Genomic DNA, 13,907 nt, shown 5'->3' with positions numbered 1-13,907 from the left:
TCATATCCATTCCAGTTAGGTGTGCGCGCGCTGCGTGCACGTTCATCGGAGACTTTTACCCTAGCAACACTCAGTGAGCCGATATGGCGCCGGTTATATACCCCTGCCGGCCCGCCTGCTCCTCAGTTCCTTCTTACCGCCCGTGTCGGACGTTGGAACTGTGGAGCGCAGCGTGCTGTTCTCCACCTCCCTAGCGATTCACTCATCTTTCTTATTGTATATAGTTCGTTTAATTGTAGTTAGTTAGTGTATTTAGTAGTTCAGTTTGTGTAGTGTAGATAGTTTGACGGGATTGGGGATTAGCCCCTTCCCCCACCCCGGGGCCGGGCCCATGCCCGGCTCACCGGGCTTCAAGCCGTGTGCGGTCTGTCGTCGGCCGATGCCCACTGGTGACCCGCACGAAGCCTGCCTTAAGTGCTTGGGCGAGGCCCATCTGACAGACAAGTGCCGGATTTGTAAGGCCTTTAAGCCCCAAACCAAAAAAGAGCGGGACGTTTGCTTCAGGCAGCTGCTGATGGAGGCAGCACTGACTCCCCACTCCTCGGTACCGGCACCGAGATCAGCCGCTTCATCGGCACCGGAGCAGTCCTTTGTTTCCCAGTTTGATCCCCACCCCCAACTAGTGGAAAAATGCTAGCAGTCCAAGCTGGAGTCCAGTACCAGATGACATGATTACATGACACTGCAGTGTCAAAGCAACTTCTCAAGGTGGGAGATTAGCATCTTCAAAGTCCTATTGTTTCCCCTAATGGCCCATCCCGGCTGTTTGCATTGTGCCTTGGGGGGTGTTCCCTCCACTGATGTAAACCCACTTGTAATTGTTACATTGTCAATATTCCTAACTTCAGATACAGAAATAAAAATAGGATTATCACATTCAGTAAATCAGAACCTTTCCAATGATATCTCACATGAGCCATCTTGCATAGAACACCTCTTTGAATCACAGACTATCGGGGTTGGAAGGGACCTCGGAGGTATCTAGTCCAACCCCTGCTCAATGCAGGATCAATCCCCAGACAGATTTTTACCCCAGATCCCTAAATGGCCCCCTCAAGGATTGAACTCACAACCCTGGGTTTAGCAGGCCAATGCTCAAACCACTGAGCTCTCCTGCCCCCACCCCCTGGCATCTCACTTATGCCATATTCATACCTGAACAATATCTCAATGAAGACTATGGGGCATAGTGTCACGCCTGCAGCCTGTGTTTCCGGGGGGCCCTGGTCCGGCTGTTTGGCCCCTGCTCTCCTGCTTCTCAGGGCTGATGGAGAAGAAGGGGGAGCCGGGTCACTCTCCAGGGCTATCGTGTCTCTAAGGTTCTCCCCGCTGCATGCCGCTCCGCGGATGGCCCTGTTCCCATCAGAGCCCAGCCAGCTGGGCAGCACCCTGCAGATGGCTCCGCGCCTGCCGCCCTCCAGCACCAAGAAGTCCCCGCGTCTGGAACCGCAGCCCCCGCTGCCCCCTGCCCTGCTGCAGCGATACCTGGAGCTCCTGCTGCTGGGCCCCCCGCCTGAGCTGGGCTATGAGGAAGGCCTGCTGCACCCCTATTCATACCACAAGGTGAGTGAGGGGCAGGCCACCTTCCTCTGGCCCTGACACAGGCCCAGGAGGCCTTGGGTGGGTGGGGAGAGCGGGACGGGCAGATGAGACAGACACCCTGGCTAGGCCCAGCTCCAGCAGAAACACCAATAACAGCTCTTCAGAGTTGCTGGCTGCGCTTGTCTCTGGCTGGCTCCCTGGTGGGGGGCCCCCCAGGAACAGGTGTTCTGGCTGATCATCCCATCCCGACTCCCTATGTTCCCGATGGACGCAGATTCTGTGTCACCAGCTTGTCTATAAACTGCTGTGCAATGCGGCTGTTAACCAGCGGTCACAACCCACCCCAGAGGTGGTTGCATCTCCGCACCGGGCGAGGGGTCCCTATTCTCCAGGGTTTTGGGGAGGAGGTGTTAGCACTGCAGCCCACGGTAAACTGCTCTCCGGGATGGCTGTTCCTGGCACTGAGGGCGCGATGGTTCTGTGCTTTGGTTTCAGTTTGGCTACCAGGATGGTGCACGGCAGCTGAGCCCCATCCAGGGCAATTTGGGCAAGCAGAGCCCTGAGCCCCCTGCTCTCCTTGGCAGGACCCCTGCCCAGCCCTCCCAAGCCCTCTTTGGGGCCAGCCCCATCCCTTCCTATGGGAGGCAGCCAGGGCTGGACGGAGGGCATCTTTTCCAGGACCTAGGCATGCTCTACCTGCCGAGAGAGAAGGCGAGCCGCTTGGCCCCTGCCAGCACGAAGGCCCAGCACGGGCATGGGCTCCCCCCGGACTACGCTGAGCCCAATGAAGAGAACAGACAGCAGGAGGCAGCCCTGGGTCCCCAGGTGCAGTCAGGTAACTCCTGCCTTCCAGCCAGTTGCCCGCAGACTCCTAGGACACCTAGTCCGGCCCAGCCAGGGCTTTGTCCAGCCTGTTCTGACAACAGGGATTCCCCAGCCCCTCTTGAGAGCCTGCTCCAGAACATGACTCCCCTGAGCGCTCGAAAGCTTTTCCCGGTCGCTAACCTCCGTCCCCCTGGCTGCAGGTTAAGCCCATTGCTGCTTGTCCTGCCTTCACTGGACACGGAGAACAACTGATCTCCAGCCTTTTCGTAACAGCCAGTAGCATGTTGGAAGCCTGTTCTCACGGCCCCCTCAGTTTCCTTTTCTCCAGACTAAACGTACCCTGGTTTTTAAACCTTTCCTCAGAGGTCAGTGTCACAGAATCACAGATTGTGCCCACTCATGGCCCCGTGCGGTCCGTGGGGAGTGCCCCTTTCAGTACCACAGCCCCTCTCGTGGGTCCACTCCTGGGGTCAGGCCCCTCCACCTCCTGGAGCTGCACCTCTCTGAGCCTCAGCACATCTGTCTCTGCCGTGGGCCCCCTCAGGGAGTCCCCTCGCTCTGGGCCCCCCAGGCCTCCTCACCCCCGAGGGAATAATCTCCCCCTCCCCCGCCCTGTTCTCTAGCCCGGAGCGACTCTCAGCCAGCGTAAAACAGGAGGGTTTATTGAGAGTTGAACCCAGCACGGGAAACTCTCCAGCCTCAGGCCTGGCCTCCCTCAGCCCAGCACATCCCAGTCCCCCTGCGTCCAGGTGGGCTCTGCTTGCTCCCCCTCTCCAGCCCCGAGCCCCGCTGCTTCCCAGCTGGGCCTCCGATATCCCCGGCCCCAAGCCCCTCTGTCCACTGGCTTCTCTCTAGGGAAACGGGGTCCTCTGGGCCTCCTCTCCTCTCAACTCTCCTCTGGCTGGAACCGTCTGGTTAGGTCCCCGGGGTCCTCTCTCCGCAGCCCATTGTCCTCCCACTGGCCAGAACCGGCTGTGACTCCTGCACTGGGTCTCCAGGTCACCAGTTGCTGGGGTCTCCATCCTCCAGGCCATCGACTGGGGTCCCAGGTCCCCTCTCTGGTCCTTTGTCCCAACAAACTCCCTCTCCCCTCCCCTTGTTAAACCAGTCACACCTGGGGACGCTGAGTCCTACCCCCCTGCATGCAAACCCTGGAAAACACAGAAAAAAACAAGAAATCCCCCCACTTGGTCACAGTCGGGTTTTCTAAACCTTTGGTCAGGTCTGTTGCTCTCCTCTGGACTCTCTCCAATTTATCCGCATTGTTCCTGCAGTGCAGGGCCCGGAACTGGACACAGGAGTCCAGCTGAGGCATCGCCAGTGCTGAGCAGAGCGGGACAGTGACCTCCCATGTCCCATACGATCCTCCTGTTCCTACTCCCCAGAATGAGATTGGCCCTTTTCACAGCCACATCACATTGCTGATTCGTCCTCAGTTCATGCTGCACCGTAACCCCGGATCCTGTCCAGCAGTGCTACCACCGAGCCACTTAGTCCCCAGTTTGTACCTGTGCAGCTGAGTTTTCCTCCCTACGCTTGGGGGGGGGGGGGGGGGGGGCGGGGTTTGAGCTAAGCTACGCTAGTCACCTACCTGAAGTCGAAGTATCTTAGCTCGACCTACCTGCCCGTCCTCACAGCGGCAAGTCGACTGCCCCGGCGCCCCCGTCCACTCCGCTTACTACTCCTGCCGCGGTGGAGCACGGGCGTCAATTCGGGGATCAATTTATTGCATCTCGTCTAGACACGATAAATCGATCCCTGATACCTCCAACGGTACCTGCCAATCCAGCGGGTGGTATAGACGTACCCGGAGTGTAGTACTTTGCACTGGTCTCTGTTGACTTCGTCTTATCGATTTCAGACCAGTTCTCAGCTGTCAAGGTCGCTTTGGATTCTGATCCTGCCTCCAAAGTGCTTGTGACCTCTCCCAGCTTGGGGTCGTCTGCACATTTCATAAGCAGCCTCTTCACTCCATTATCCACCTCATGACTGAAAATATTGAATAGTGCCAGACCCAGGACTGACCCCTAGCTACACACTCCCAGTTTGACAATGAACCCTGGATAACTACTCTTAGGGTGCCGCCTTTCAGCCAGTGGTGCACCCACCGGACAGGAATCTCATCTAGACCCCATGCCCTAGTTCGTTTAGGAGAATGTCACGTGGGACTGTGCCAAAAGCTGTACTGCCATCCAGATAGATCATGTCCTCTGCTTCCGCCAGCCACCGGGCCAGTGACCCTGTCAGAGGAGGGAGAGAGGTGGTTTGCCAGGATTTGTTCTTGACAAACCCATGCTGGCTGCTCCTTCTAACGCCATTAGCCGCCGGGTGCTGACAAACCGATTGTTTCATACTTTGGTCCAGGATCTTTCCAGGTATCAAATTCCTTGGGTCCTCCTCCTTCCCCTTTTTACAGATAGGGGCTGTGTCTGCCCTTCTCCAGTCCTCTGGGCCCTCACCTGTCCTCCAGGAATTCCTGAAGATAATTGCTAAGGGTTCAGCAGAGATTGCTTCAGCTAGGCTCTTAAGTACACTGGGATGAATTTCATCTGGCCCTGTGTCACAGAGTGTGGGGGGAGACCAGGCCCTGCACCCCCGGCTTCCTGCGATCCACCATGCCAGCCAGTAAAACAGAAGGTTTATTTAGATGACAGGAACGCAGTCCAAGACAAATCTGGCCAGTACAGACAACAGGACCCCCTTTAGTTAGGTCCATCTGGGGGCCAGGGAGGCCACAGCCCCATTGGGAAGCCCAAGCCCCGTCAGGGTGCCCCTCCATTTCCCAGCCTGCTTAAAACTGAAACTCCCTCCAGTATCTCACTCAGCCTCCCCCTGGCTCCTCCCCCAGCCTTTGTCCAGTTTCCTGGGCAGAGGTGTCACCTGGCCTCTATCTCCCACCTGGGGTCTCAGGTTACCTGCTCAGGTATCCTCCCTTCCACAAGCCAGGCCGGCCCAGCACAACTCCCCTGCAACCTTCCCAGGTCAACACGCCCCACTCAGCATTCACATAACACAGCAAGAACCTTCCCACTTCGTCACATCCTGCCAATCTGAATATATATAACTCCTCTAAATAGACTTTAACCTGTTCATCCCCTGTTTCAGCTCGATCCCTCCCCCTTGTTAATGGTAAGTGTGTTGAGTATCTGGTCATCATGAACCTTTCTAGTGAAGACTGAAGCAAAATAGGCCTGAAACACCTCTGCCTTGATGTCATCAGGTATTAGCTCTCCTTCCCTGCTAAGGAAAGGCCCTGCACTTTGCTCTGTCTTTCTCTTGCTCCTATTTATTTAAAGAACCTCTTATTGCCCTTTCTCTCCCTTGCTAGCTGTAACTCGTTTTGTGCCTCTGCCTTTCTGGTCTTGCTCCTGGGAGCCTGCGCTGTTCCCCTCCTTAACAATTAGTCCAGGTCTCCACTTTTTGTAAGTTTCCTTTTTGAGTTTCAGGTCATTAAAGTGCTCCCGATGGAGCCACCTTGGCCTCTTACCGTTCTTCCCATCTTCCCTTTGCATTGGGCTCCTCTGCAGTTCTAACATGACTATTGTCTCCTGGAAAAACTGCCAACTCTTCTGAATTCCTTTAGCCCCTAGAGTCTCTTCCCATGGACCTGACTCCCGGCCTCTGGTTTCTGGAATCCGTTGTCCTTAGTCTGTGGCTCTCACTCCTTTCCTCAGAATCATGCAATCCATCCTTCAGTGATAACTGTCGCCCAAACTGCCTTCCACCTGCAGATTCGCTACCAGCTCCTCCCTCTTGGCCAGAATCTAGTCCACAGGGGCTGTCCCCCTGGTTACTTCCTCTGCTTTCTGGAACAAAAATTCCCAGTACGTTCCAAGGGCTTATTGGAAATGTTGGTGTCCTGGATCCCCACAATCGATGCTTCGCCCCCAGCTTTGGAACAGTCTCTTGAAGGAACCTGTCAGTGGGCCAAGCCCCAAAAGGGTCTCACTCTTCCTCCAGGGGAAGCCGTGCGGCCTCACCACCACCTGAGGCTGAGCCTCTGAGGCTCCAGCCCCCCTGCTTCGCGGTGTGAGTGCCGTTCAGGGAGTCCCGCTGAGAGAGACACAGGTAGAGACTTGCCCGCTCCCCAGGGATTAATGCCCCTCACCCAGCATTTGCAGTGACAGCGCTGTCAAAATAGTTGGGTTTTCATTCACTGGCACACAGCACAGGACGTCCTTTGGTTGAGTCAGGGAAAGGCAGGTCAAAGCATCGTCCCCATCCATTCTGGTCAGCCCAGAGCCCGGCCTGGCTGTCGTGAGCCCCAGGTTCAGCCTTGCTCTGGCTCTGCCTGACCTGGATTCGTCAATCTTCCAGCAGTCAGCTCTTCTCACCCCTTCCCCGTCCTCTGTTCGCAAGCTGGGCCATAGTGCTCAGCCTCCACCCATCCATCACGCCCTCCTGTAGGAGTGGGTGTGGGGACCGGCCTCAGGGCAGACGGCTATGGGGCAGGGTACAAACCGCACCCTGCCTGTGGGTTCTGTCCTGAGATTTCGCCAACCAGTTAAGTGTGAATTCCTCATGCACACTCACAGCCCAACCAGGGCATAGGGTCCAGTCTGTCTGGGTACCCCCGTCTGTCTGGCTCACCTTTGTGCCAGTGGGTCCTTTACATCGCGGATCACAGCCCTGTTCAGCTACGCCCGGTCCCAAAGCCCCAGTCACTTATCTAAGGTGCAGCTGACCTGGGCTCCCACCAAAGTCAACACTCGTAGCCAAGTCTCTAATACACGAGCCACAGCTCTATTAACCAGGCAAAGGAAACGAGTTGTTCACAAGGTTAGAGCAGGTGTCCATAGCTACACCAACCGTTACAATCTTAGGTTTCCAAAGGTAATAGAAACTGCTGTAATAAGCAAGCTCTGTATGACCTTCAGGGCTAACCACTGGGGGTCACTGGCTGCTGCCTGGGAACCTTGCCCCCCAGAGTCCGAGCAGCACAGAGAGCCAGCTCCTCTTGGCGAGGGGATTTTATTCCCTTCCTCCCACATGCTCTGAGCTGCAAACTCAACTGAGGACTCATCTCCATTGGGGGGGAAGAGCAGAGCAACAGACTTATGTCCTTTCACATCCCACAATAGTCCTTCTGGTGGCGATGGGCCTGCCTGGGGGAAGGACCTAACACCTGCTGTCAGAGACCAGCCCTTTGCACGAGTTACTGTCTCTCCTGGCTGGTGATTTACACACTCACAGGCTCACAACACAACTGCTTAACTACCACTGTACAGGAGAAGTGAGATTGATGCAGGCAGCCACTCGCAAGCAATCAGTAAACACTAAGCTTCTGATGCCTGTTTTACCAGCACTAATGCATGGGGGAGCCTGGCGGGTTCCAGCCCCGGAGTTGAGCCGGGGGGCCTTGCCGCGAGCTGATACCTGCCCTGCCAGCGTCACACCATCTCCCCCTGGGTTGTTGGGGCTAGATGGCAATGGCCTGGTGGCTGGATTCGCCATCGATATGGGGTCAGCCTTGGACAGTCCTTTTCCAGTGACCCATCCCAGCTCAGACAGCTGGGCGGCATTCACTCCTCTGTCTCTGCACAAACAGTCCTCCCTCCACCTCCCGGCTAGCCACATGAAATCTAGGGGAAACTGAGGCACGCATCGGGCTCATAAAATATTCCCCTTTGTCACAGTTGGGTTTTGCCGTGTGACTTTTCCAGCAGATGTCTGGGTAGTTTAAGTTCCCCCTTACCACCAATCTTATGCAGCTCTTGCGTAAAGCTGAGAGTCTGGCACGGATCCCGTGACTTTCCAGGGTCTCCATGACTTCTGCAGCTGCCGGTGCAGCTGGCCCCAGGGCCGCCCCAGAGGTTGTCGGAGGAGCAGCAGCAGTCCCGAGGGGACAGTCAGCTTTCCCCCTCCCCCCAAGCAGCGGCCAGCTGTCAGCCCTTGGGGTCACCCAGAGCAGCAGCACCTTGGGCAGGGGCGGCTCCAGGCCCCAGCACGCCAAGCGCATGCTTGGGGCAGCAAGCCGTAGGGGGCGCTCTGCAGGCTGCCCTCGGCGGCTTACCTGCGGAGGGTCCGCTGGTCCCATGGCTTCGTTGGACCTCCGGGACCAGCAGACCCTCCGCAGGCAAACTGCCGGAGGCAGCCTGTCTGCTGTGCTTGGGGTGGCAAAATCCCTAGAGCTGCCCCGACCCTGGGACCCCAGGAGCTGCAAAGTTTTAGTCACGAGTCTTTATAGTAAAAGTCAGGTCATGGGCATGAATTTTTTGCTTATTGCATGAGGCCTGTCCATGACTTTTACTAAAAATACCCATGACTAAATCTTAGCCTTAGTCACGCAGCTCCCTCTCCCCTTCCTCCTCCTCTGGGCCCCAGGGTGGGGGCTCTGCCCTGCCCTGCCCGAGCAGGTGGCTCCTGTCCTTCACCCCTTGGATCCTGACCTCTCTGGGCACAGCAGGCGCAGGCACTAGGCTGAGGTGTCCTCTCCCCACCCAGGCCGTGAGTCCTCTCACCCAGCAGGATTCCCTGCTCCTCCCTGTCGCCTCCACTGCGTCCAGCCCCCGACGATGGGGTGGCCCCTGCCAGCCATCGTGTGCCTGGCGCTGGGCTGCCCGTTGCTCCATGGGCAGGATCCCAAAGTGCGCACTGTCTCCCTCCCGCAGATGCAGCCCTGCAGAGACTTGTGGCAGTGCTGGCCGACTACGGGGTGGGGCTGCAGGACCTGAGTCCGCAGCAGCTCGGCAGCCTCTCCGCCCTGCTGCAGCTGCTCCAGCGCCCCGGTGAGTGGGGCTGACTTGGCAGGGGGGCGGGGGGCAGACAGATGAGAGATGCCAGCACTGCGCCTTCTACCCTGGGACGTGCTGCCTGTTCCCTCTGGGGGGGGTGCGGGGGGAGTATGTTGCCCCATCCTCCCCCCACGCCCTGGGTACTTTCTTTGTGCCTGGAGCAGTGCGTGAGCCTTGGCTGCGCCAACACAAAATGTCCTTTTCTCTCCTGGCAGGTGGGTTTGGCCAGGAGGCTCCAGCGGCCAAGCGGGTAAGTCCAGCCGTTCCCCGCCACACAGAGCAGCATCCCAGGGAGAGGCCTGTTGCTGGGGGGTCAGGAAGGGTTCACCAAGTCAGGCATCTGAAGGCCAGCAGAGGCCGTTGTGGTCACCTCGCCTGAGCCCTGCCCTGAGTTCAGGCCTGTCTGAGCTAGAGCAGGTGGCTTAGAAAAACATCTCATGCTGGAGAATCCACCCCGGCCCTTGGTGAGTGGTTCCAGCGATTAATCCCCCTTCCTGTGAAAACTGGTTTTATAGCCAGTCTACGTGTGCCTAGTTCATCCTCCAACCGTTGGGTCGTGTTAGACCTTCCGCTGCCAGACAGACAAGCCCGTTCCCCACATAGGTACTTACAGACTGGGATCACGTCACCCCTGAACTTCCTCTTCAAGCTACATAGATTCTGCTCCTTGAGTCTGTCGCTCTAAGGCAGGTTTTCCAATCCTTCAATCCTTCTCATGGCTCTTCTCTGCCCCCTCCCCAATTTATTAACATCCTCCTTGAACTGTGAGCACCAGAACTGGCCACATGAGTCCAGCAGCATCACACCAGTGCCAAACACAAAGGTCAAATAACTTCCCTGCTCCCACTCCAAGATTCCCCTGTTGATGCATCCCAGGATCCCATTAGCCCTTCTGGCTACACTGGGAGTTCAGCTGAGTATCCCCCATGACCCCAAGTCCTTTTCAGAGTCCCTGCCTCCCAGGATCGAATTCCCCCATCCTGTAAGTACAGCCAATGTTCTTTTCCTAGGAGTCTGACTTCACCTTCAGCCTTATTAAAAATGTGTATTGTTGTCTTGAGCCCAGCTTACCAAGCAATCGCATCACTCATATCAGTGACCTGTCCTTTTCGTTATTCCCACTCCCCCAATTTCTGTATCTGCTGCAAACTTTATGAGAGATGATTTTGTTTTCTTCCATGTCATTGATAAAAACACTAAAATAGCACAGGGCCAAGAACTGATCCCTGGAAACCCTCCTGTTTAGTGATGATTCTGCATTTACAGTTATATTTTGAGACCTATTAGCTAGTTATTAATTCATTTAATGTGTGGCTATCTTACCTTTATATCCTTATAGTTTCTTAATCAAAATGTCATGCAGCACCGAGTCAGAAGTCTAAGTATATTACATCCAAGCTGTTACTTTTACCAACCAAACTTGTAATCCCATTAAAAAAAAAAAGTTAGTTTGACAGGATCTATTTTCAATCAATCTCTGCTGATTTGCATTAATTACACTGTTACCTTCCTTCAGTTCTTTATTAATCAAATCACATTATCAGCTCTTCCTCCATTATTTTTCCCAGTATGACTGTTGGACAGACAGGCCTGTAATTACCTGGGCCATCCCACTTACCCTTCTTAAATAGCAACACAACATGGCTTTCTTCCAGTCTGCTGGAACTTTGTTGGTGTTCCAGAGTTATGGAAGATCAACATTAATGGTTCAGTGAGCTCCTCAGCCAGCTCTTAAAACACTTGGAAGCAAATTGTCCAAAGTGGCTGAGTTTAAAAATGTCTGACTTCACTAGCTGCCATTTCACATCCTCCTGAGTTAGTGCCGGAATGGAAAGTATTTAATCATCACCAGGTGATATAACAACATCATTTTTTCCCTCCCCTAAATACAGAACAAAAATTTATTGAACTTCTGCCTTTCCTGCATTATTATTGACAATTCTACCACTTCTGTTTAGTAATGGACCAACATAATTGTTAGGATTCCTTTGTTTCTAGTATACTTAAACCCTTTATTGTCCTTTACTCTGCTGGCAGTACATTATTCCTGGTGTCCTTTTGCTTCCCTTATTCATTTTCTACAATGTGTAGCTTCTGATTTATAGTTCATTACTGTCAACTTCTTTCTTGCCTGTTTTATATTTTTATAGCTGCCTTCACTTCCACTGTACGCCAAGTTGTTTTTTAACCAGTGCAGCCTTCTTTCTTGAATTGTAGCTTTTTGACCATCTAGTAAAACATTCTTAAACAATTCATAATTATCATTCACACTTCTCTGTTTTGAACTCTTTCTCCCAGCTGATTTGGCTCATAATTGTTTTGAGCTGTATGAAATGGTCCCATTTTAACCACTGGGTACCTGTGTGTGACTGGTTCAGACTTTATTCTGTTTGCACGTAACAAATGTGATCAAGTCATAACTTGCACCTTAGCTACAACTAATTTTTAGATCTTTGATCATTTCCTCTTTGTCCCTCAAGATGAAGTCTAATGCAGAATTCCCCCATGTTGGATTCAGCACTGGCTTGAATGAGGAAATTCTATTATTTGTAGACATTCCGAGGATGTTTTAGTCCTGGCAGCTCAAGACGACCAGCGTGTATCCTTCAAACTGAAGTTGCCCCCAGCCCCCACCATCAGCATGTGGCTCTTTTCCCTGCCCATCCTATCTAGGTGCCTGAGGGGCCAGTCACCATGTTCCCTAGTGGGATTTGCGGCTCTGCAGCGGATTCCAGCCAACACCCCATCTTGTGCTTTCTCTGTTAGGGTATTGAGCCATAAGCATTCGATATCGGAAAGAGGTCCTGCTATTTCTGAGAGTGCTGCTGCCCTCCCCTTCGGGCCACTTGAGCCTTCCTCAGTCGGTCAGAACCATTGATTTTTGCCATGCCAGTCACCCAAATCTTCCTGCCAGTCAAACCAACTGGATCAAATTTATGCTCATAAATGAGCAATTCTGGTTCCTCTGGTGTGTTCGCAAGGCTCCTACCCTTGGTGTCCAGGCAGTTAAAGAATTTCTGCTCTTCATGTCCTCTGGTGTCTTGGTGAGGATGTCTCAGCATCACGACTGTGTTCTCGTTTCCTCCCCATTGTCATCGTCCCCTTGTTAGTTTAACCCTCTCGACGACTCTAGCCAGCCTGTCCCAAGGAGATTGGTCGTCTTTCTGCAGAGGCGGAGGCCAGCCTAACTCTGCAGCCCCCTGTCCTAGCACCTAGCCAGCAGTTCACCCCCAGAATCCTCTGTTCTGTCCTGCTTTGCTCGTAGGACAGGCTGGATCTCCGGGAAGGTCGCTCGGATGTTCTTCAGGGAACTGGAAGGGTCTGTGTAATCTGTGTGCGATCCCACCGAGCTCTGTCATTAGTACGGTTTGTTCCCATCGACTGCAGAAACCTGTGAGATCTCCGCGACATCTCATGGCCTGGCTCTGGGAAGGCAGCAAGCCATCCTGTTGTCCTCCTGGCCCTTGCAGATCTTCCTAGTATAGAATCCCTGACCCGGATTGTCCGTCTTCCCTGGACGGCTGTAGCTTAATTTTCTTCCCAGTTGGGCCAAGCAGCCTTCCAGAGGTGTGTCCCATACAGCCCTCCGTTCCCTTCAACATGCTGGCTCTTCAGAGGGGTCTGTGGAGTCCAGTGCCCCAGGGGCTGGGCCTCCGGGCCCTGGGGTGCAAACAGAATGGGTTTGCTGAGAGCAAGCTAGCCCAAGCGTGCTTTCTCCATCTACAAATATTTACTGGGAGACCATGTGGGAGAAGTCCCGTGAGGGGGCGGCAGGCTGAGATTGAGGGGTGACAGCAAAACTCCAGGGTGAGTCTTGCATGGTGCCTCCTGGCACCTGTCCCCAGGCGGAGCTGTGTCTCCTCTGAGAGGTCTTGCCAAAGTCACGAGGAGACTGATTCTGGCCAAGGTCCGGTCACAGGAGGTGTGAGGCCTCGTTCCCCCGCCTGAAGGGCTGGCTCATTTCCCCAGGTGGGGCTGACTCTGCCATGAGCCAGGCCCGGCTGCCGCGTGGTAACGTCCCGCCCTCTGCCCCAGGTGATGGAAGGGGAAATGCAGCACGGAGAGGAGCCGGAGCCGCCCCCCTCCACGGTGTCTCCCCCTGAGAATCCAGCCAGTGCAGCCTCCCAGACGGAGGGGCCAAGACGGGAGAAGGCGGCTGGCCTGGCGCGGGGCAGTGCCAGGCCTACATTGGCGTCCCAGGCTGAACCGCAGGCCCCGGGGCAGGCTGCACCCAGGGATCCCGCCGCAGGGGACATGCTCCATCTCCACAAGCCGGTCCCAGTGGAGAAGAAGAGCTACACGGAGCCCAGGGGCCATGGCGGAAAGGGGGAGCAGCCAGAGCCCCGGCCCGCCGAGGAGTACGGCTACATCGTCACCAACCAGGAGTGAGCTGCGGCTGGGGGCTGGGCCGGGGGTGGGGTGTGAAAGGGCCAGAGTATGTGGCTTCCTCGCTAGTATGGCTGCTGTGCCTGTAGCCATGGTGGGCAGGGGGGCCCCAGCATTCCCTGCTCTGGTCCCCGCCCCGGTGGCCGGTCTGCGGCCGATTCTCTGGGGTTCCTGCAGGGGGGACCTCGTTCCTCAGGCCGGGATGGCTCCTGATTCTGACGGGAGGGGTCCTGGCCATGGCCACTTATCCTGCCCTCCGAGGGGGGCGCTCAGGTGGGGTGCATATGGGGAGCTTGTTCCTCGTGTGGGGATGGCTCCTGGTTCTGACTGGTGGGAGCAGCCCAAGGGCCGTGTGACACGTGTGCGAGCAGCCCCTGCACACAATGGCCACACGTGCAAATTGGGTAAATGCTCCTAACC

The 13,907-nt window shown here is 55.3% G+C and overlaps 1 protein-coding gene across 3 annotated transcripts in view; it reads left to right on the top strand.

The window, feature by feature from the left end:
• The window catches only part of PTPRN (protein tyrosine phosphatase receptor type N), a 52,637-nt gene that overhangs the window by 21,306 nt on the left and 17,424 nt on the right, over window positions 1–13,907 (top strand). For 2 of the 3 annotated variants that reach the window (XM_050969653.1, XM_050969655.1), the window contains exons 5-9: window positions 1,320–1,563; window positions 2,038–2,377; window positions 8,979–9,095; window positions 9,317–9,351; window positions 13,137–13,486. In XM_050969653.1, coding sequence (XP_050825610.1) covers window positions 1,320–1,563; window positions 2,038–2,377; window positions 8,979–9,095; window positions 9,317–9,351; window positions 13,137–13,486 — 1,086 coding nt within the window. The remainder of the gene's footprint in view (window positions 1–1,319; window positions 1,564–2,037; window positions 2,378–8,978; window positions 9,096–9,316; window positions 9,352–13,136; window positions 13,487–13,907) is intronic. The other variant, XM_050969654.1, reaches the window with a different exon arrangement.

This window comes from Gopherus flavomarginatus, chromosome 10 (genome assembly GCF_025201925.1).
Source record: "Gopherus flavomarginatus isolate rGopFla2 chromosome 10, rGopFla2.mat.asm, whole genome shotgun sequence".
In the NCBI taxonomy this organism is placed as follows: Eukaryota; Metazoa; Chordata; order Testudines; family Testudinidae; genus Gopherus; species Gopherus flavomarginatus.
This window is presented reverse-complemented; position numbering and strand designations above follow the sequence as displayed.